This window comes from Carassius gibelio, chromosome B25 (assembly GCF_023724105.1).
Source record: "Carassius gibelio isolate Cgi1373 ecotype wild population from Czech Republic chromosome B25, carGib1.2-hapl.c, whole genome shotgun sequence".
NCBI classification, from domain to species: domain Eukaryota; kingdom Metazoa; phylum Chordata; class Actinopteri; order Cypriniformes; family Cyprinidae; genus Carassius; species Carassius gibelio.
The window spans coordinates 18,649,274-18,674,450 of NC_068420.1; the positions used below are offsets into that span (position 1 = coordinate 18,649,274).

The 25,177-nt window shown below is 36.3% G+C and overlaps 1 protein-coding gene across 3 annotated transcripts in view; it reads left to right on the forward strand.

Annotated features, from left to right (window-relative positions):
- Nucleotides 1–25,177, forward strand: part of LOC128014322 (N-acetyl-beta-glucosaminyl-glycoprotein 4-beta-N-acetylgalactosaminyltransferase 1) — a 158,685-nt gene that overhangs the window by 68,741 nt on the left and 64,767 nt on the right. For all 3 annotated transcript variants that reach the window (XM_052597802.1, XM_052597803.1, XM_052597801.1), the window contains 2 exons: nt 11,639–11,740; nt 23,598–23,693. In XM_052597802.1, coding sequence (XP_052453762.1) covers nt 11,639–11,740; nt 23,598–23,693 — 198 coding nt within the window. The remainder of the gene's footprint in view (nt 1–11,638; nt 11,741–23,597; nt 23,694–25,177) is intronic.

Below are 25,177 nucleotides of genomic sequence, written 5' to 3' on the forward strand. Positions count from 1 at the left end.
AGCATTGATTTCCCCCGCTCACCCTCTTAGCCCCTTTGTCCGAGACTACAAATGGACCACAGACACTTTTCTATTGTTACAAATGGTAAAAGGGGTCCGAGCCTCCCAATAAATGACATCACCACCAGCTGTCCGCTGCGAGTTGCACGGTAGCGTTGTCCGGTTTATGACTGTTAGTCATTAGCTTTTTGTACCTGCTGGCTTGGCGACATAGGAGTTGTGTCGTCAGAGATGGGAAGCCTTCAAAGGTGCAGTTGATGACTAACAGTCAACATATGCCATGGCAGTGGACAGATTGTGTGTGCGTGTTTGTATGTGTGTTTGATATTGAGGAGCTCGAATACCTTGAGCCTGATAACAACAGTCCTTCAAAGACCCCATGAAGTGGTTTGATGAACATTGAACATTGTTTGCTTGTGTGTTTACTTCTGTAAAAAATTGAAAAAGAGTTTGTAGATGAACATCGAGTTAAGAAAAAGAGGGCGAGGCAAGTGGTAGTAAGAGACAAAAAGCATGTCATTGTTTGAAGATGCAATTTTTTGACGAGGTAGTACTGTGTGTCCCAAATTTTTTCAATTTTTTCTTTCCCAAAAGAAGACATAATTTAAGGGTAATTAAATAGATTGCTGCGAGATGGTAGCATTTTAGCAGTTCCGGTTCAATCGTCAAACCATTGTCAATGGGTTATTTATTATTTATTTATTCATTTTGAATAGGTTTTTGATTAGATGTCTGAAATTACTGAACAATTTGTCATGAAACACCAAGTACAGCTACTGTTTGTCAGAGGCAAGTGGTATTAGGAAGGAAAAAGGCAGTTGTGGTAATTTGCGGATACAATTTCATGACATCTGTAGTACTATATGTGGGTTTTCTTCACAAAATAGTAGACAGATTTAAAGTATTCAAATATAGTGATTGAATTTAAAGGTGCCATGGAATGCAAAAACACTTTTATAAGGTGTTTGCAGACAATTGTGTGGCCTCAGTGTGTGAAAAGAGCCAGCCTATAATGATAAAAATCCACTCACTCATTGTTTTATAATTCCAAAAAAACATAAACAGTCTGTCTACACAAGCAGTTCCAGACTATGATGACATTTTCGGTGAAAGTCCCACCCATTTGTGACACTCTCTGCACTATTAGTATACAGCCCTGAGTGAGAAGCTGGGGTCCGTCATTACTGTTCTCTTGCTGTAGCTGCTGTTGTCCCAACTGGGCGAAACGCTTGTTGCGAATGCGCAATATACACCTCAGTCATGTCTTCCACACAAATTGAAACATTTCAACTTGAACAGAAAATTTGCATGACACATTGCCACACGAGCCAATAAGCGAATAGTTTTTTGACCTGTCTGGTTGTATCAGAAAATACAATTTTTATTTGCACAAGTGACAACATTCCATGTGTAATCTAGTGATAACGCAATGCGAACATTCACTTCCCTTTTGGTGTGCACAGAGCATTAGACAAACTGAAAAACACGGCCACCAACATCCAATCAAATTTCAACAGCTTGTAAGGTTGAAATGGCTGACTTTTTTAAAAGTGAACATGTTTCGTACGTACTCTTAAAATGAGTCTGTGTATCACGTTTTGCAAGAATTTACCATAAAATGGTACTATGATAAGCAAATTTGCATTTTTGCTAATAAAACTGCATCCATGCATGCTTGCAAAAGTAACTAGATATAATAAAATAAATTAAAGCATAGCATCGGGAAGAAGTGGAAACACGTTGTGCCAACAAGCAAAACCGCATTACTCTTTCAAAGTTCTATGAATTTACTTTAAAGTTCTGAACTCACCTACTTTGTCTTTTTCACAGCCTTAACTTCAAATGATCATAACTACTTAAACACGCAGGGCTTTTAAGTGTGTTATCACCGCTGGGGTTGGGAAATGCCATGTAATTGCACTCTTTGAATATTAACAACAGAACAGGCTTCAGCTGTAGACTTCTGCTCCTGCTCGGAGCCAAAAGCTTCATTCAGCTTGCTGTTTCTCCGGAGATCAAGGCCGGCATAATTTCTACTGCCAACATTATGCTCATGAATTATATGCATGGTTTTCTATTGTTTTGTCAAAATGTACTTTAGTTTTTGTAAGTTTAGTTTAAGAAAGAGGACTTAATTTTCCATTCATGGACTCCAGCTCACAGCTCGGACATTTGCAATTGTCTTTATGGGAGCATAAATTGTCCTCATGTTCCCTGTCTTAAGAGCAGCCCAGGTGCTGTAGTTTATGACATAATAGCTAGCTTTGTGATGCTAATTTTTGCAGTTGGTTTTCTACTGCATATTTTCTCCTGTGCTCTAACAGGTCCAGTAGCAGCTCTTTTTAGAATGCCTCTTAATCGTCCTGTTGAGTGTGAGTGTATGATTTTGTAAGAGTGAGATTAAAATGCAATTCCTTCGAATGCCTTTATAGCATCTAGTGACACTAGTCTAGTCATTGAAATTGCATTTTATTCTTTAATGGCAAAAACATTTTTGACCATATATATTACATTTGATAAATAATTAGAATGTGAAAAGTCGGCTGTTTTAATGTAACATCATGAGAAAGCAGTGAAACAGTCCAGGTCCAGTAATGATATATGAACTATCCCTTTAATATTGAAACATGCGACAATAAAACAAACACTATAAAAGAAAATAAAAGACGCTAAAAAAATGCTAATAACGTAAGTGGAATTATTTTAAAAGATGTAGAATATGCAAGGAATATAAGGCATTACATTGATCAAGATGGGTCAGTAAAGATATTTATTATGTTACAAAATAATTAAGTTAAAATAAAATAATAAAATAAACAAAATAATTCAATAAAATTAAGTTATTTCGAAAATATTTCAAATAATTCCGGGAAACATGGTAATTTGCAAACTGTTTTAATCATTGGTAATAATCAGAAATGGTTTTTTTGAGCAGTAAATTATAATTATTTATGAAGGATCATGTAACGCTAAGGACTGGCGTAATGATGAAGAAAATTCATCTTTACATCACAGCAATAAATTACATTTTACAATAAATTCAAAAGAAAACGGTTATTTTAAATAGTAATGGTATTTCACAATATTACTGTTTTTACTGCATTTTGATCAAACAAATATAGCCTTGGTGAGCAAAATACACTTCTTTCAAAAACATATTTACTTTTTAATTTGGCAAATACCAAATTTTGAAGAGTAATAATACTATACAATACTTCTATTTTTATATTAAATTATATTTTAGGGGGCTGATATAACAAACCAATATAAAAAATTGGTTTGTAAAAGTGCACATTATTAATTTTGCATATATTTGTGAACTAAAATGTTTTTGTTGTTGTAGTTGACTAAAATGATTTTGCCATTTCAGAAAAAATAAAATAAAAATCACATTAAAGTATTGACTGAATCATGAAAAACAAACAAACATGACTAAAACAAATAAACAAAACAAACAGAACAGTTCATTTGACAATGGATATTTAAATTCCGGTCGGGCAGATTTGTATTGTAGGATACTGTGTCCTGCAGTCTGCTGTGGTTGCATACTGCATATTTTGGGAAATGTCTTTTGTCAGTTGGGTATTTTGCATATGCATACAGAATATTCTCATACTGTGCACAGCACGCACACAGCATACTGCAAAAAATGTAGAACGCCTTTCCACGTGTACCCAGCCTCCACACACAAACACGTTATGTGACCTGAAAGTGTCGTATTTGTTTACTGGTCATCGCCATAGTGTTACCTCCAAACTCTGAGTCATCAACATCTCCCCTTCATCAGATTGTCATCCTCACCTATTAGTGTAATGATGAGACTCGTCATGCGTGGCTCGCGGCACATGGCACTCATCCTGCAACTGAGTGACCAAATGAACAGAGCGAGAAAATATGGGAAAATAATTGCGCAAACCGCATGGTGAGAAGGACAGAGCCAAGGCTAAATGGGTTTTTATTATGAGGGCCTTTCATAAAATACAAATAGATTTGAGAGCAGGCGCATTTGAAGCGGTACACACATGGCACAAAGGAAATCAATAAAGCAACGAGGGGTGTTTTTGAAAGCACTTAAAAATAACACTGCATACATGCACCTTTACTGTTATTAAGTTTTGTGTATTTGTGTAATTGTGTAACAGTTTCACAAACAAAATTCCATTATTTGTCCTATTTCTCCCTAAAATCAGTTTGTATTTCACACACTCACACACAAAACATAGCCAGATTATAATAAAATAATTATTCGGTTTGAAACATAACTACAGCTTATTTTAATTCGATATGCCCCACTGTTTCAACCGGAAATACATCAAAGGGAAATAGAACTGCACTTAGTTGCCCAAAGAATGTCATGCAGTCTAAAAAGAGGTTACCAATGAATTTGGGGTGAAATATAACCTGGGCATGATCTTAAATAGTTTCTTTTTTCTTTCCCACCCACAAAAAAATGTCAAGTTATTAAATACCAGTAGTGTCCAAAACCAATAGGTCGTGGTAAAGAATTGCGATAAGAAGTGAATGGCATGAAATTGAGGATGAGCGGGGTTTGTCTGGAGGGAAGGTGAGGTGTTAGAGTCAGGAGACACAAACACACGGAGGCAGAAGATCGCAGCTCAGCACAAATGTCACAGACAGAGATGGGGTTGAGGCCATAAGCCTATTAGAGAGTTAATAAATCAGGCCCACAGCTGTGCCATGAGCCGCTGTTGAGCCTGGCTTTATGAGCAGATATGGCCATTGAGCTTCCAGTTCGGCTGCATCCGTATCGATGGAGTGATTGAGAAAACCATTGACCAGAGACGAGCGAGGGTTGTTTATCTAACCGCCACCTGTGAAATGCTCATTCATTTCCCAGTCATTTTAATAAGACTACTTAATTATATAATGTCCATTGTTTCATCCATTGTAAATACATACATATAAATATAAGCATAAATCTGCTTGTTTGTATGCATCTTTAGCTAGAAAGCAAAATGAAGCTGGAATTCACTGGAAATGTAGGAAGAAAATTAAAAAAAAAACGTTCGGTGCAAATATGAATTTTAATATGAATTTTAGAGGAAGATAATTCTTTCAAAAAATATTTTCTTTCAAAAATATGTAAAAAAAAACTTTTCGATTCATTGATTTATTGATGTATTGATTAATTGATTGAGTAATTCATTCCCCCTAAATAATAGTGTTCAGCTGTTCGGTTTGAGCATTTGAATTCAGGTTAAAAATCATAAAGTCAACATAAAATGGAATTTGCAATGCAATTTACTTCTGTAAGCTGACATATTTCTGCATGAATAAGTGAGAAAAACAAAAAGCAAGACATGACCATCCACAGGGAACTGAACTGAATTAATAAAATTAATAAAATGTTTGGTGTATATTATTATAAAAACATATTTGATTTTACTGTGTGTTACTAATGTGTAAAATGTGTTAATGTGTTTTAATAAAAGTTAAAATATATATAAAAACATTTTTTTAAGCCTTTTTTAGATCATAGATGTTTACCTCAGAAATTGCAAGCATTAAACATAATTTATGCTTTTAGAAATTTAATAACCATATTTAATATAAGCTCTCAATTTCATACGAGAATTTCTGGTCCAGCTCTGGGTCCAAATAATAATGAACTTTGGATCTTTTACTTTGATTAGCATGAAAGATTTCTTCCAAACGTCTGTTTACATATATTTAGCATCAGTAATGAACGGCTAGTTCACTCGACAATTAATTTGACTTCAAATTGATGATTGGTTTGTTTGTTCATGTGAACAGATTTGGAGAAATTTAGCACTGAATCACGTACTCACCAGAGGATCCTCTGCAGTGAATGGGTGCCATCAGATTGAGAGTCCAAGTAGCTGATAAAACCATCACAATAATCCACAAGTAAACCACTCCAGTCCATCAGTTACTGTCTTGTGAAGTGAAAAGCTGTACGTTTGTAAGGAACAAATCCATCGTTAAGAAGTGTTTATCTATAAACTGTTGCTTCTGGCCCAAATATGAGTCTAAAATATAAGTTTAGCAGCTGTTTGGACTCTCAGTCTGACGGCACCCATTCACTGCAGAGGATCCATTGGTGAGCAAGTGATGCAATGCTGCAATCTTCCAAATCTGTTAATGAAAAACTATTTCATTAATGAAAGGCATTTTTCAAATGTAACCTGATTCGGACCAACTTAACACGTTTTATTTCAATTTAGATTCAGACTTGTAAACGTAGGAGAACATTAGCATCTGTTCGTAGGGTTTGAGGTTTGCTCAGCAGTACTCACAGCAGAAGCTGGTGTGTTTGTGAAGCCGCTCTGATTGTTAGTGACAGCCGTGATGTGACAGTGGTTGTCTGACAGCCTGCGCTGGATCAGACCTGTCTCATAGGAGCGTGTATGGCAGCTCCGTCACCCCTGCTGTCCCCTGTCTCCTCCGTCCCGCTGGCCTGTCACTCTCCTCGCCGCCGCGCACCCCTGACTGATTCCAGATCAGCAGCGGGAGGAGAAAAGCACTGGTGTGAGATCTGCACCTGCTGGTAGTGCGGTGTTACCATCTTCACAGAACAAATCTGACCTGAGAGGTGTAAACTCTTTATGTTGAGAAGTGATATATGAAGCAGTAATTATTTTAAAGGATTTTTTTCGCCTATCTGCCATTCTGCCATAAGAAACTAAGATGTTGACCAATAAATCATGACACAGAAAACATTCCCAAGAGACAAGTATTGCGATGCTCATACATTGATAGCGAGGAGTTTCAGACATCATATTCCTGCTGTGTTCGTGAACTTCCTGTGTATTTGATTCTTGGAGTCTTTCAAGATGTTTTTCTGTTTAAGTCTTTAACTATTTATACTTGTGTCTGTAAATCTCATGAAGAATATTTTAGGAAACATTTTATACCCAAAAGGAAGGAAAAAAGGAGACATTGTATTTTCTATAAAGAAAATTATGCATATTCTTCACTATTAAAATAATCTCCTTATTGTAATATAATTTGAATTTAATCATAAATTATGTACTTAGTTTTATAAAATTACTTCACAACTTAAATTCTAACTATTTATTTATTTTTGTATTAATTTACTTTATTTACCAATTTTTTTTAGTGTACCACAACACATAAGTCATTCTTATCATCGTAACACACACACACAAACACACAAATAGTAAATTTGTATTTATTTATTACAAAATAAATGTTTAAAAACTCACTTAAGTTTGATTGTTTTTGATTTTTTTCTGAAAACAATACAACAATTTTAACTGGTCTAGAAAATCCTTCTTTATTCAAGAAGTTTTTGGTATTTTGGCTGGAAACAAGAAAAAAAATATTTGCTTGAAAAAAAATTTTTTGCGGTGTAAATTGTGAAGTAAATTTGCAAAGAACATTTTGAAATGAATTTTGTAAAGAAATATTGTACTGAGTTTCAGTTTTAATTATGTTATGATTTTTGTATGTTATGGTGTTAAGTGTTTGAAATTAAAAAGTTCCTAATTACTATGAAAATTATGTCAGTGTAAAGGAAAAAAAAAGGTCTTAATTTGTAATTTTGCTGTTTTCTTTCTTTCTTTTTTTTTCTTTTCTTTTGTCTCTAGTTTAAATATGTTTCCTGGACAATGTACATAAAATAATACTAATAAAAATAAAATCCTTATACAGTCTTTTCTTTATGCATTTCTTTTAGTTTTGTTGTGAAATATGTTTTAAATATTTGTTTAGAGTTTTCCATGAGATTGATTCTCATGAGATCTATTGATTCAAGAGTCCTTCATGATGGCGTAAACAGAACAGTGTTTTGTCAGCATCGCTGCATTACTGTACATACAGTTCCAGCAAATGTTCAATAGGTGGTTCAATGTACCAAAGCAAATCTGAAAACATCAAAACAGTTAAGCAATTTGGAAACTTCCAGACATAAATCAAGTTTTGTCTCTGCTCTGGGTGGAGATCCTGGTGAGGAGGGTAAGAGCTGTTATGAGCTCACGCTTGACAGTCATTTTTCCAGCCCTCTTGTCCAGGCAAAGTTCCAGAGTGTCCAGAGTGGCAGCATTGTGTCGCCTGTGTTGAGGGACACTGGGAATGTTAGTCCGGGATACCAGCTAAACCATCTGAGCATCTAAAAGCTGAAAAAACAAAAATGTTGGCTTCAAGTCAATGCTGACCTATAATGTCCTGTAATATCATTCCACTGTCCAGCCATTTTTATATTCATCCATTCATCCATCCCTCCTTAAATTCACCTACTAATTAGTTTTCTCCATCCTTTCATCTCTCCATCCCTCCTTTCATCCATCCATCCATCCATTAATCACTCCCTTCTTTTATTCCTCCATCCATCGCTACATCTCTGCATTCATTAAACGGCCCTTCTGTCCATGCATCGATTAATCCATGTCTCCATCCATCTATTTTTCCAGCCATTCTGTTAGACCCATTGATTTATATCCATCTATCCATTCATGCATTTGCACCCATCCCTCACTACATCCTTATTTCCAAGCATCTCTCACTTTGTCATTCTTCAACCATTCATTAATTAATTCATGTTTTCATCCATCTATTCATCCATTAATGTCTCCATCTATCCATCATCCATATCTACATACCTCCTTTCACCCATCCATTCTTTCTTTCCTCCATCCCTCACTACATTCACCCTTTCATTAAACTGCCTTTCTGTCCATACATGAATTCTATTAATATCGCCATCCATCCATTAATTAACTAATGTCTCCATCCCTCTTTTCACCCATTAATATATCTATAAATCTATCCATCCATTGATTAATTGGTCTCCATCCCATTTTCATCTGTCTGTCCGTCCATCGATCCATCCATCCATCCATCCATCCATCCATCCACCCATCCATCCATCTATTAATTCATGTCTCTATCCATCCATTCTTTCATTATTCCCTTGATACATTCCATTCATCAAAATGCCCATCTATTCATCCATTCTTTGATTAAACCATTCTTCTATCCCTTCAATAGAAGTTGTATACTCCCAGCTGACAACTTGTGAATCCCTCAAGCTTGGAGGACTCTCATATTTGTTAGACCTTCTCCTGTTTACTTTATTAATTACCAGCCAGTTAAATCAATTATCACCTGCAATTTGCAGCAGCTGTCAAGTATTGTAAATATGGCTTTCAACAATAACCCATTAACACTGTCTTCCATTGTGTGTCCTTCGGGTGTGTTTGCACAAGATGAGTTGGGCATTTCCCAATAGCCTTTACTGGTTACGAAATGACCAGTCATCCAGTTAACAGCTCTTGAGTTTCTATTGTTCCATTTTGAAGTCCAATATATTGACAAATCTGCTAGACTCACTTCACCAGTCACTGATCTGAACTGATCGGTGAACTTGAAATTGAGGTAAATGTAGCCAAAGCCTTTTTTACCCATAATTGTTGTTGAGTGCATTGCATGAAGACAAATCATAAGCAAGTTTTTCGTGAACGTGTAGCATGCTGTTGTTCGTCGTCAGATGAATGCATTAACCTTGTGTGCATCATCTAAACACCTTTCCATTTCTCACTCCAGCTAGTGTTTGTAGTTCATCAGAGCGGAGATGAAGATGACTGATGAAACCGATCGCTTGGGTCATTATCCTCTACGTTACAGGGCAGAGAAAATTAAAATTTGATTTGTGGAGGGGCTGTGTTTTGTCATTCTGCCGGATAACTGGACGTGAAAAATGTGCCCCAGTCTCCTGCTCCTAGAGTGAGCCTGTTTACCCCTGAACGAGGAGAATTAATTAACCTCCTTTATATTCTGGTCTCGTACTTGCAAACCCACATGGGATCCATCTCAGAACTTGTGTGGTGTTTGTCCCTTTGTCTTGAGAGGAGATCTGACTTCAGATCAGTTTTGCTGTGATTGTAATATTAGATGAGGGTGTGGTTTTGAAGATGGAAGCTGGTTACGGATCAGTACTTGAGTGCAAGAAGTTTTAATTTGAAGAATGCTTTTGTTCCCATGGCTTTTGGCCCCACCCCCCTTCGTCACAACATTTAAAATCGAATAGTAGCTTACTGCATAAATACTGGATTCTATCTATTACTTTGAAAATAATATTATGTGAAATGCATTATCGGTCAGTGGTTTGGATATATTGATTATTCAAAAATAAAAAATGAATTTAATATATACTGTACACTACCTACAAAGGTTTACACATACACTATACAAAAACATTATGATTTAGTAAACTCACATGTATTCAAAGTGTTATGAAATATTGTTGCTTTTTACTTGTTTACATCACATGATGTTTTTTACAGATATTTAATTAGAATTGTATTAAATCGTAAGAAAAGGTGTTCAAAACAATGTAGAAACAGCATACAAATTGTACATTTCTAAGAACTTGAATGTAATTTTTCAAATATTTCTCCTATATCATGGACATTTTGGTTTACCATTGTCCCTTATGAAAAAAAAATACATCTTTTAATCGTTATTGTGCTACTTTGTTGTCGCATGACCTCATTACTTGCATAATTCAAACATTTGCATCCAGTTTTTATTTTACAAAGAAAAATAATTCTTTTTTAATGTTTAATGTGAAGTGATTATGGATAACATGAAGGGAATACAAGGTTAATTTAAGTGCATTGCATTCTGGGATAGAATTCCTAGCATAATATGCTCAGGTCATCCAGATCTTGTTTGCATAGAGAACATATGCATTCACAGTATAGATACTTATACACTTATACTTATGGGTTTGTGAACATAGCCAGTCATTCCAGCTGTCAAATGAGACACATAATAACTAACACGGTATATAAAGGCCTTTATTACTGTGACTTCTCTTCGACAGTATTGACTTTAAGCCACTCCTAATCGGGTTTTGTGATGCTTCGGTGCAATTTTCAATTAGCGCTGAACATTGACATGTGACACATGACTGAAGCAGGAGATTAATATGGAGAGAAATGAACTGAGAGCTGAAGAGAAGAGAAGAGAAGAGCACTCTGTTTCTTTGCCGATGAACTCACCAAAGAAAAGCTGCTGCATGTCTGACAGACCGTATTAATATCTGAGCTGCTTTCTAATGTCATAAACATGTCCAGGTCAAATTTAACCCCAAGACATTTAAAAAACATGCATAATTCTATTTTGTATTAGGAAAACTAAGACTGTTTTAGAATCATAATGATAATTAAGATATATTCAGAATTTTTTTCATGACATTTCATGCACATTTTCACCCCATATTGTGCATCCATTATTTTAGAGTTTTTTTTTTTTTTTTGTCATTTTTATTATTCTCAATGGAGATTCACATTACAGTATTTATACATTTGATATACATGTAACAGAAGTAATATGCAAATCTTTATTTTTTTTCTTTCTGATTATTTCATTATATTTATTATTTTTATAAATATTTTGGAAGATAATGTGACCCATCTGTCACCTTTTGTCACCTTATTTATTATTATTATTTTTTTATAAATACAAATTAAAAAATACATATTAAAATGTTTGTATATGTATATATATATATATAAACACGTCAGTAAAATGTTAATGTGAATATTTTAAAATATATTAGAAAATAGCATGATGAGTTATTCATTTAATAACGTCATAATATATGTAAATGGCCGTCTCTGTTTCTCTCTAGCAGGAGGATGAGCCCAACGCTGGGACCCTTCATGATAAAGATCAAGCTGAAATCCGCAAGTTCATCACACAGAAGTACAAAAAGTTGCCATGGAAACCAGAGGTATGAGTATCATGCTTTTCGTTTTATTTTTGTCATTTTACGTTGGACAATGACTCATTATCGCACTTTTGTTTGTCGTCAGCTGTGTAGGTTCTTAATAAGAAGTTCTCAAACTTTCACTGAAGCTCTTAATTAGCACATGCTGGCCTGCACCATTTTCTGTAACATGCAATTTTGTGTAATGAACAAACTGTTTTAATGTCATATTTTAATATCAGCTGTAATATCTGGCAAGATTTAGCCCACGATTTCATGGCTAGAGTTAAAGTGCTCATTAGTATTCAAATTCGCTGAATACTGGATTGAACTGCTGCTCAATTTACTGGATTAAAAAAAGAAGTTTATTTCTGGCTTTTTTTTTTTTTTGGCCTATATTAGACTAAGATTAAGTTTTTTTTTTTAATCTTTTTATCTCACAATTCTGACTTTGACTTCTGAATTTACATATCACATTTTTTTACTCTGAGTACTGAACTGTAAGATATAAATTCAAAATTGTGAGATATAAATTTGCTATTTTGAGAAGAAAAGTCTTAACTGTCATATAAACCCGTAATTGCGATTCTTAGAAAAAGTTGAAATTGTGAGAAAAAAATGTGCAATCACCTTTTAATTAAATTTTAATCAAAATCATGAGATGAAAACTTTGGTAAAAAATTAAGAATTATGAAATGAAAACTCTTATTTGTGAGCAAATATGAATTTTAAATTAGATAAGCAAAATGCATCTTATGATATTATTTAATTTTTTACAAAACTATTTCAAACAACAAAGTGAAAGAAATCCCCAAACAAATTATGTTAATAACGAAACATATACAAATCCCCAAATATAATTACGTTAATAAAAAAAACGTATACAATTACAAACAAATCCCCAAATATAATTACGTTAATAAAAAAAAACATATACAGATCCCCAAATATAATTGCATTAATAACAAAAAATATACAAACACAAACAAACCCCCGAATATAATTACGTTAATAACAAAACGTATACAATCACAAACAAACCCCCGAATATAATTACGTTAATAACAAAACGTATACAATCACAAACAAACCCCCGAATATAATTACGTTAATAACAAAACGTATACAATCACAAACAAACCCCCGAATATAATTACGTTAATAACAAAACGTATACAATCACAAACAAACCCCCGAATATAATTACGTTAATAACAAAACGTATACAATCACAAACAAACCCCCGAATATAATTACGTTAATAACAAAACGTATACAATCACAAACAAACCCCCGAATATAATTACTTTAATAACAAAACGTATACAATCACAAACAAACCCCCAAATATAATTACGTTAATAACAAAACGTATACAATCACAAACAAACCCCCAAATATAATTACGTTAATAACAAAACGTATACAATCACAAACAAATCCCCAAATATAATTACGTTAATAAGAAAATATATACAAACACAACATTTTCCAAACACCTTTTAATTTCTATTTTTTATTTATTTATTTATTGTAGCAAAATATATATATATATATATATATATATATATATATATATATATATATATATATATATATATATATATATATGTTGCCATATGTAAAGTCTGAATTCCAAGAAAAATGTCCAAACTGAAAAATCTAAACTCACAGTCTAAGAAATAAAAGTCAGAATTGTGAGACATAAACTTCAAATTGCATAAATAATAGCCTGAACTGAGATATAAAGTTGCTATTACCTTATGTGTGTGTGTGTCTGTGTGTGTGTGTGTGAATCTGAGTTCTGAATTCTGAGCAAAAAAAAAAGTTAAAATTACAAGATGTAAGAATCAGAATTGTGAGTTGAAAAGCAATTAACTTTTAATTTGAATTTTTTCATTGCGTAATGGAAACAAGCTTCCATTCCAAACAGTTGGATGATGATGTATTAAATTGGATGGTTTATCCATCTCCATTAAAGTTACATTATTGTCATGATTATTCCTGTGAGATAAAGTAAAAAGGTTTTCTCCTAAGCTGCTTATTTTGGAAAGCACAGGATTTAACGCAGTGCTCAGAACGGTGGGCATTTCAGCCAATGAGGCCCGTCAAACAAACCAGCACATGCAGAATAATGAGCCAGAGCTGCTGCAGAAATCAGTATAAATGCAGGAGAATTAGATGCACCTTTTTAAATAATAATGGCGATCTAGGGATATTCTGCCGGTCAGTGGCAGAGGTTTGTTGACGCTCTCAGGTCCGGTAAACACAGGGCTCTCACACTCACTAGCCAGACAACTATACAGCTACTGCACAGTAAATAAAGTAGGATAGCGAGTTATTTTTCCCGTCTTACCTTTGCTTAAGTTTAGTATCGCTCACAGCAGCTGATTGTCCGTGTAAGGGAACATTCAGAGACGACGTGCCGCTTCGGTGCCTCTGGTTGTAGACGGATTCAAGCCACTTGTGGCGGTTCCAGCATGACAATACCCCTGTGCTTGAAGTGAGGTGCAGACTGAAACCCTTTACTGAGTCTGTGGAAAAATTCAACTGACCTTCACAAAGGCCAGGCCTGATCCCTCTTAGCATTTTTCGTGCTCATCTGGAAAGAAACCATCATTAAATACGATTTAACCTGGATCTTTTCAAGTGTGCACTGAGGTTACTTGATGTTAAAGTATTATCATATTTTAAACTAGTTTCATAGGGATACACCGATATTATTATTATTATTTTTAAATGCTAAAATATATAAATACACGCTAGAAATGCAAGTAATAGTTTGAAATGCTTACTGAAATTGGGCATCACAACACTATAATGTATAGCATAAAAGATAACATTTGCCAAAGATTACATTTAACTGTGTTATAAAATGTAATATAAAATATTGTTTAAAGAATAACGTTAAGCCAGTGATAAATGACAGCACTTGCATTTCTTGCGTTTTATTTGTGACTTTTTAAAATTATGTAAAACTCTTTTTTTTAAGTTATTTAAAAAGTATTAAGATTTTGAATTAGATTTTATATTTATATTTTTATATATTTATTTTTTCATATATTTATATTTAGGCTTTATTTTAGCTTTATATTCCATTTAGCATTTTTTTTTTTCAGTTTTAACTTTTTCATCTAGTATTTATTTATTTTGTTTCAGCTTGATTTCAGATGCAGATTTCTAGTTGTAGTTAACAATAACAACAATGCTGATAGTTTACAACTTTAATTTAGGCTATAAAAACAACAAAATCTGTAGAATTTTTAACTCTTTCCCCGCCTGCATTTTAGAAAAAAGTTGCCAGCCACCATTTTGATGATTTTGATGGTCTGGATCAACAGTTTACTCTGTAACATTATGCAGTTTTCATTTATATGCTGTCTATTGCTGATGATCACATAATTTTTCATATGCATCTGTTTACATAAGAGACTTCCATCAAGCACAATCAAACCTTTACAAATGATTCAGAATGCAGCGGCACAACTGGTCTTCAATGAACCCAAAAGAGATCATGGTACACCTCTCTTTCAAGACATTGATAGAAGTCTGAGATCCACTAGTGAACGACGTCTCATGGTACCACCACAGAGAGGCTCAAAATCACTTTCCAGAACATTCTCGTTCACCATTCCTGGCTGGTGGAATGATCTTCCACTATCCGAAGACTGAATCCTTGACAATTTTCAAGCGACAGCTGAAAACTCATCTCTTTCAAAATATTTGGTTTCATCTTAAAAATTCATCTTTATTCCTTCTTTTTCTAGCTTGTAATTGTATACAAAAATATATACAATATATAAAATGTATATTTAAAATATATGAATAAATAATATATATAGTATATAAAATGGAACGTTACCCGAAAAACAAAATTTGTAAAATTGTCCTATAGTCAAAATGGTACTGATATATTCTGCATCTCTAAATTTTTTTGTGACTGCTCTATCCTTAGCACGGATCTTTATGTTGTCTTTTTTGCCTTTCTCTGGTGTGTTGGCAACTGAATGTTGTGTTGCGCACCAGCCACAGTTGCTTCTGGGGAATGGATGGCCGGTCCCTGACAGCTCTCAGACGCTGTGTTATTTATAGGAGTGAGCACAGGTGATATCCGGCCGAATAACAGCCCTGAGATCAGGCAGATGTTCACAGCTTAGCAATGCAAACACAGGCTGCTATCGCTTGAATTAAGAGCAATTCTTTTCTTAATGCTATCACAAGGTTCGGCTTTTGTGAGATCTGACCGTTCTGACAGACTATGAATCCTTCAGGTGGAGAGATGTAGGTGCGAGGAAAAGGGAAACGCTTTGATGGAGGATTGATGGTAATGGGCACCCAGACCATTAGCAGGACTACAGACCGTTGACGGGGTCTTGAATTAATGGCACTTTATAGATGAGCTGTAATGCCAGTGGGCCACATGATGCATCAGTTCCATATAGAAGACTTTGACCTCTCAGTTTCATTTCCACTTTTGTTGCCTCTGTGCTAAGAGCATCATTGCTTTTTCCCTCATCTGAGGATGCTATCCGTTTCCGCCTTTGAGGAACTCTCTTTAGTTTCCCAGTTACCACTAAATGACAGTGCTGGCAGCAGTTATCCGAAGCCATTATGTGTCATTAGAGAGTTGAGAAAATTGTGAGCATCAGTGATTTCCTGTCGGGTTATTACAGTACAGTCACGAAGACCAGAGCCGGTAGGATATCTGTATTCAATCTGTGATATATCTCAAACACGAACTTCTTCTGTAGTAGCCAAACTATAGATTAGTTGAATAATTGATTTTGAGGAAGTGATGAAGTGACGAACGCTTAAAGGGATAGTTCATCCAAAAAGGACAATTCTGTCATTAATTACTCACCCTTATTTCATTAAAAACCCGTAAGACCTTTATTCATCTTCAGAATTTTTTTTTAGATATTTTTGATGAAATCATAGAGCTTTCTGAACGTGTAGACTGCAAACTGACAAGTCTTAAGCTCAGATAGGTAGTAAGGAGTTAAAATAGTTCACGTGACATCTGTTCAACCTTAATTTTATGATGAAGATGAAGACTGACACAAAAGAGAAAAATAAATGTGGAATAAAGTCATTATTGTAGTTTTCTTTGTGCACAAGAAGTATTCTCATAGCTTCATAAAATTACGGTTGAACCATGATGTCACACGGACTATTTTTATCGATGTCCTTACTAGCTTTTGTGGTCTAGAATGTGTCAGTTGCATTGCTGTGTATGCAAGTTAGAGAGCTCTTTGAATTCATCAAAAATATCTTAATTTGTGTTCTGAAGATGAATGAAGGTCTTATGGGTTTGGAACGACATGAGTGTGATTAATTAATTACTTTATTTAACTTAGCATGAATCAAGTTTAACAGCTAGATAGAGCAGATCATGACAAAGACTATTGCGCTCTAATTGTTATGAACTTGACATATCATCACAAGAGCACAACATCCACTGAGTTCTGTCTGCCGTTTGCAATGCCTTATCAAACAACATTGTACATGCTTAGAATAACATCAAATATAGTCACATTTACCGTGAAGCAAATTTTGGTTAATTCTTTATTACTCCACACGATTAGGAATTTTATGTGAGAGTGAAAGATTCCCCAACCAAATTTGTCACGTTGACCAACACAAAATTGAAAATGTGAGATGTACTTTAAACATAGCTACACTATTAACAATAGACAATGGACCTATTTTTGGTTATGAAATGTTGCTGAAATTTCATTGACGTGATCGCATCTTTAGTTATTATTCCAATTGCGTAATTTGTTGACCTATTGCAAAGGTTCAGTTAAGCGTGTTGTAGACCGGATTGCTTTGACTGCTACCTGCTAAACACATTAGCTTAGCATGTATTTTTACACAGGGTAAAACTGTAGACTAAGCTATCAGGCTAATCCAATAATTGTATGCTAAACCAGTACATTAAATGATTAGTTTGGAAAATCGAATCTAATTAAAATACATAGAGACAATAAATCTGTTATTTAAATATTCAAGTGATTTTAAAACATTGTATTGTGAAAGAGAACTTAGCTTTGGCACTTCGATCACAGAATTCAACTCTCTTTCACAAGTCCTTGAGTTTGAATGGACGAATATACTCAAATGATCTCAAAATAGTCTTCTCTGCAATTATTTCCATAAACACAGTCAGTATATCGGATCCGTGCATTAGGTCTTAAAGTGATAGCAGCTATAGCTGCTGCTGTCGGTGTCAGTTACCTTAATCAAACAACAAAACACAAACAACTTTAACAAAGATTCATCTTTATTTATTTTGTACAATGAACACTTAAAAGTAGACATTTTTTTCTCTCCATTGTTTTTAATTTGTCATTAACATTGCTTCATGGGATTGTAGTCCCTTTACTCACTAAAACCATTAAATACAGTCCTGTACCTTTGTCTTTTTGTCTGATTTTAAAATAAATATTTAGTTCTCCTTATAGATGGTTGGTTTGGTTCATGGCTTGGAATGGAAAAGGAATGAAAAACACATCCGGAACCAAAGTTGCTGAAAAAATGCACTGTGGAAATGCTTTGTGCTCTCAGGTAACTTGGGACATCACCAATCAGCTTGTTGGTCGTTGTTAGACTAGCCGACCATTGTGGCTCATTCCACATCAGCGGTGTAGCATACAGTCTGGAGCGACTCGAGAGAGCAATCCTGCATTAGATGCCCACAGTTGCATGATTGTGGTACACATCACGTCTCTGATGCCCAATCCCAGAGGAATTGTAGGTGACAAATGTTGCCATGGCTTGTCATTGTGAGCAGAGACTAATTGTTTGTCTATGTCATGCACAAACCTGCTTTCGTGGGACGTGATTCCTCCGTGGGTTGCTGTTGTGCTTGAGACAGGAGGAGAGTTTGGAGTGAAGCAGGTCTGTCTGGTATTGAGAGGATTTAGATCAATGGGCCTCCACCAGACTGACTGAGAAAAGTGAAGGTCATGTTTTTATAGACACACTCGTGGGATATGAGGTTTGCTCTAAGAAATACAATAGGCTCCTGGGAGAAATATTTCTCTGGTTATTCTTTGTGCTGGAATAGAGCCATCTTTTCTGGCTGTGTAAAGTTTATACGGTGTGATTTTCTGACCGGTGAGTGAATGTCACAGTTGTTTTGTAGTATGTGAACCCTACCAGAAGACTCCCAAACACAACACTCATGGGGCATTCACGGCATTTGCAGTGACAAAGCGACCACAAGCCATTTGTTTTTAGTGAGATTCTGAGCTCTGGTTCGCCCCTACTGGCAGATGATGTGTCTACACTTATGCAAGAAACATCATTCTCCATTTAAATAACATTAAAAAGGATAATAATTAAAAAAAAGGTAATTTTCCATAAAATATTTAATAAAATGAGAGATCAGGTTAGCATTAGCAGTTAACACCCACTAGTAGATGATGTGCTGTAACCACACCTTTATTCAAAAATTCAACGACGATGCGATGATGTCATTGCGCCCCTATAGGCTGTGCAACATTAATCTAAAGGAGCGGGTCTCTGTCTCTCCGTCTTCCCAAATACAGGTCATTAGCAGCAGTTCTGGGAAGCAGGAGGGTTTCCATTAATGCATTAATGAGAACGTTTGATTACTATCATCAATCAGTGTGAGGCCATGTGACATCATAAAGGACACAGATGAGTGATCGCTTGAGAGATCGGTTGATGGATACATTAAACAGCGCTGCACACAATAACTAATCCAATTGATGTATGGCATTTCTCACTATTCATGTTGGAGTAGATTCAAGTCTTGAGTATATTGAATGACATTGTTCTGGATTTGACTTGTTTCATACAGTTCAACTCAAATTGCAAATTTACACAAGTCAATGAAGTCCTAAGGACATTGACGACTTGTGTAATTTTAATTGTAAAGTGTCCTGTTGAATACTTTTACTTGTAATTACGCTTGGTTTTGAGCACGTTAAGAAAGGCATAAGAAGGTTCTTAAATCAGATTCATAGCTGTGGCCGTTCTCTTTTGCGAGAAAGATGTGTTTTAGGATAAACGTTACTGAAAGAGCAAATGTGATTCTTTATACGGTCACTGGTTTCTTGTATAACCACATCCAGTTTCATAAAAACACCCAAATGTGAACTTTTGAAGAACCATTGAGTTCTAATTCAGTATTGAATCAGTTCTTTTTATTCACAATGTATTCAGTTTGATTTGCGAACCAGATCGCTGAAAAGAATTGTTTCCAAAGAGCGATTCGTTTACTGATTCAGTTTTCAAATTCAGCTCAGTGACTCAGTGAATCAGTGATTCACTGATCTGGTCTCAGTGATTCTTGAGTTAATCGCTGACTGGAGAGTAGATTGTCACTGAAAAGCGTTAAATCACATAAAGCTATTATTTGACTTCACAAGACTTGATTTTGTTAGCAATCACTGTACTTTTATAGCTATGAATCAAACACGCAGGAGATATTAAAGCACGTAAGGATTATATAAACGTTGAAGACAGATGCCATATTTACCCATGAAGGCGATTGAGTTTAATCAAAACCTCCCCATAAAAATCCCTGCGGTTTAAAAAAGAATGGCACTCTATGAAAATACAGTATGTTCTGCTTGAAGGTGTTTATTTATAGCCGTGGAATCGCAGGGTTAATCTCTGTGGCCTAGTTTGTGGGCTGGTACCAAGGATAAAAGCTCACAGCACAAATGAGAGACTGACTCACTGAATTCAACAGTGTATGTAATAAAACAGCTGCGAGGATCCAATCAGAGTCCCTGGTGTTGATGTTTATGATGTAGAAACAGAAACTATTTCTGTATGTCGGCAACTTTAATTTCCCTTAACAGAAATTAAGGGTGGGCGTGACATGTTAAGGATAGAAATAAATGTGGTCTAAGATCACTGTGTGGTCACTGCTTTCAAACCTGCAGTTAAAGTGGTCATATCATTCACTTTTTAATCATTTTATGGTTTTCCTGAACATTTTAAGACTTTTCTTCTGGCCACAAAAGAAGTAAAAAAATGTCTCAGTGTTTGGACATTGTTCTTTCTCATAATATCTTATAAGATATATAAGAAAGTCATAGAGGTGTGTAAAAACATTAAGGTCAGTGAATGATGACAGAATGTACTTCTGCTTGAGCTAATCTTTTGTTATGATTGGCTAACCTAAAAATGATTTCCATTCCAATTCTGACATCCAAAGGCACAATAGTTTTTTCTCTTATTCTAATATAGCTAGCACTGCTTCACCCAGGCTTCAAATAGTGACAAAATTGGTATAAATGTAAAAGAGAGAAATCTTTCCGGTAATATAAATATGCGGTTTTGTAATATAATATTGAGGTGGAATTAATTTCATATTTAGTGTGTGTTGTTACATTAGTGAAATTTCAGTAAAAATCTTCGCACGAAAAGATCCATTGCCTATTGTCAGTAGAATAGCAATATACTGTATATGAATATTTTCAAATATTGACATTTTCAAATGTTCGCTACACTTTCTTGGATTCCTGGATTTTGTCTAAGTTTGGTCTTCTTTAACTATGATGTTCATTACACAAACAAATGACTCTCATGAACTGGTTCTTTGGAATGAATCAGTCAAAAGAATTCACTAAACGGTAAATAGTATTTAAAAAATCATTCAGATATTTGACAAAAATAGCATTGGTCATTGATTAGCATATTGAGGTTGACGCATATTGTTTATGAAATTGAAATTTAATGTATTAATGTGTTTGTATGTTCATCCTGTCAGTCGTTCATTCATGGCAGATGAATTATTCTTACAAACAAAATCATGACATTTATATGACTACATGTAACATTTATCAAAAAAAATAATAATGCATTTAATTAATAGCACTTTTCTCATCCCAAACCACTAAATACAAATAATCAAAATATATTACTATGATTATTTTTTATAGTTTTTGCATGATATGACTCCTGTAAGAAAGGCCTTTAAATTGCATCATCAACCACTTCACACTTTCTCAGCAGGACACCAACCATTCCTCCTGAACCCGAGGTCAGTTCCCGAAACGACTATTAGATAAACTACAGAACTGATGAGCTGACCGAGTTCACCTCAGCTGTGATGGTCAGGAACATTTGTTCATCAAAGATTCATTGCGAACTGATGCAACCAAAGTTTCTCCACTTCATGAAAGTGAATGAATTTCCCTCCAGTACTTCAACCGCAAGGTGCCTTTATTCCCTCAGTCTCTGTGGTGTGTGCAAATGTGCTGTGTAACAGAATTGTGCTTCTGATTTTCTTGTATTGATCGCATTTAAAAAATTCGCCAAGGGAGAGAAAGGAATCAATTTTGCGCCAACAGCAAGGAATAAACAATAACTCCCAGTTCTCTTCTGCCTGCCACAGTCTAATGTCTTCTGACAGACACCAGATACCGGGAATAAAATAAACTGGGTTGAAAGTGTAGCCGGCTGTCTAATGTGAATATGTCGGTTCTATTTGTCGGGCTTAAAGAGCTTTAACTGACATCGGCGAGATCCGGCGGTCTCTGTATTGCGCGTGGTCATCCGTGCTTTAGCGTGCTAACTGATGCTAATGGTTTGTGACGCGGCCCATCAGAAGTGAGCGCCGTGAGTGCATTCTGAAACGATTCGATTTTTCTACTTGGCTGGAAAATCTTCTGGTTTTCTTGCTTTTCGCTGCAGGCTGTAACACCTCTTGATGTTGTGGTTTTTGGGTAGCCTGTGGATGCTGTGTGGAACAATGTGCCAAAACACCAGTCATCTAAACTGCTGTGGTGTTTTATTAATGCTCAACTCCCTGTGGATCAGATTGTGGCGGGTCGGTCCAGCTGAGGTCACACGGCAGCGGTCAGGACAGGTTTTGATGCTCTGACAGATCTTCAGCGGTTTGGTGACTCAATCCCTGGTGTGGTCCTGCTGTAAATCTCATAATACAGAAGCTAGTGTTTTTTGAAAGACTGTGGATATTTTGTTTTCATCCAGGAACACACTGGCTCCCTGCTGAAGAGACGAGCACAGCTGGTGACCAGCACGTTGGGTGTTGGATGCTGGTCTCAGCATGGGTTTCTGCCAGTGTTTGGGAAGCTGCTTTGAAACTTTAACTTTCCAAACTACAAGCATCACAAAATGTTATGCTACAGTCAACCAACAAGTACAAACTTTTCTTAAACATATCCTATAATATATTTTCAGAAATAATATATTTTAAAAAATGCTAAAAAAAAAAAAAGCATCTTTGTGTCAAGGCTATTTCAAAATGCTTCTGAATGTCAAGGCTATTCAAATTCAAAATGACTAAAAGTATAACACCCATAGAACATTAACATTAAATATCTTTAAAAAAAATCAGCCCATGAGCATCATGCAAGCATGAAATATCAGATATACAGTAGTGGTTCCTTACAGGTTTTTCATTCCCTTGCGCTGATTTTCCATTGTTTTCGTGTAAATGTGTTTGACATTTGCGTTCAACTCTTGCATCTTATGCAGCGTCTCATGCTTGAAACAAAAAATATGCTACTCAAGTTAAAAGTAGTACTCAAGTTACTGATGTCTCATAACCTTGTGTTGTTTTTCCATTACACTGCCATCTTTATCTACGAAAAAATGCATTCTGCTCTGTAACGTTATGGTCTTTCATAGAGCGCGCTTTATTGTGTGCGCCACCTTGCAGCCGGATGTTTCTTTTCTCTTAACTGTTCTTGTTAGCATAATGCCAGTGTGCTTTATATGAGTATTTGGTAATATATATATATATTTTTTTTTTTAAAACCGCAATTCTTCAATTAAAAAACACATTAAATTCATTTTTATTAAAAATTTTATCCACTTCAGCAATGTGTCAGAAAGTAATCTTCAGGTCTTCCATGTTTCTTCTTCTTCCCAGTTTAAAGGTCAGGCGAATCTCCACGTCTTTGAGGACTGGTGTGGCTCCTCAGTCGCTCAGCTCAGGAAGAACCTGCATTTTCCCCTCTACCCCCATGTGAGTATCACCTTCTGCTTCAAAATCTGAGACTACCTCTGTTTAGCATTTTTGCTGGCATATCATATTATTAGCATAACATTTTGATTCGTATTAGTATTTGGTTTTCTGACAGCAGCACTCAAGTTGACATGAGCAAAACCTTATGTTCCCTATCTGTCGGTCACTACGAGTTATGTCGACCGACAAATGGGGTCTCACTTGGGAGGCCAATCATCTCTGATTTTAAGAGAAAACGCCAATGAAATTGGCAAGTGGATTAACACACCTGAGCCACTCCCCGTGCCAGCGGGTATAAATAGGGCGACAGGTGCATCCACTCATTAGATTTTTGCTTCGGAGCCGAGTGGTTGTATGAAAGCCGTTATACTCCACAAAGCCATTCATCTGCTGTGTCGGGAAGCTGTTCTGGTTGGCGGTACGGCGCAAACAGCGGTGTCCCTTTCAGCGATTCCCCTGGGCGCTTCAACTAAGAGAGCAGATTTCCTAAAAGAGCAAATCGCGGACGATTCGCGTCTTTTTCAAGACGCCGTTTCGTCCGCGTCCTTCTGGATGCGGTCGTTTCCTGTTCTCTGACAACGGCCACGTTCGCTCTCTTCCGTGTCTGGGCATTCAGCACGCTGAAGGCGCGTTCGTGGATGGTTCATGCACGCACTGCGTGTGTGACCATGGCAACGCTGTGATCGCGTCTCCCCTTTCTTAAAGGGAAGGGAGCAGACCCCTCTGTCACTACCCGTTCTGGTTTCTCTGTCTCGAGCAGAGGACCGCCGGCTAGTGCTCTGGGAGATTTGAAGGTGACCGTGAGAGCTTCTCCGCCGGGCCACGCCCCACGGACCTCTTACCCCTTCCGCAGTGTTTGTCCTGTGCAGCTGCTGGGTGATTTTGCTGGGCTGTCTTATGGCAGTCCCAGCGGGTCATTCAGTTTGCCGCCGGAGATCAGATGTCGATTGCAGCATCGGGGGATGGGTTATCGACCTCTGTGGATGAAGATTCGGCGGGGCTGCCCCCCTCGGGTGTTGTCGCCACTGCCGAATTGGACCCAGAGTCGACAGCCGTGCTTGCCCGGGCAGCTGTGAGCATCAGGATGGAGGTGAATGCACCGCCAGCCCTGAGTGCTCATGGCTGTTTGATTGGTTCTCGGTGTGGAGCGCGACTCACAACCGCGTTTTACTCTGGTTCCTTTCTTCCCGGATGTGCATGGGGAAGTGATGTAGTCGTGGATGGCCCCTTTTACGGCCGGAAGCAGCTCATTTCGTTCCTCCGTCCTCACTACCCTCGATGGCGAGGCAGCTAGGGGTGTGTTGACATTCCCCAGCAGGAGAGTGCGATTGCGGTGCACTTGTGTCCGCAAAACGCCGCCACTGGGAGGGATAGTCCGCGCCCCTCACCCAAGGCCTTTAAGCTGTCGGCCGCGCTCGCTACCAAGGCTTACAGTGCTGCGGGCCAAGCTGTCTCTGCTTTGCATGCCATGGCTATCCTGCAAA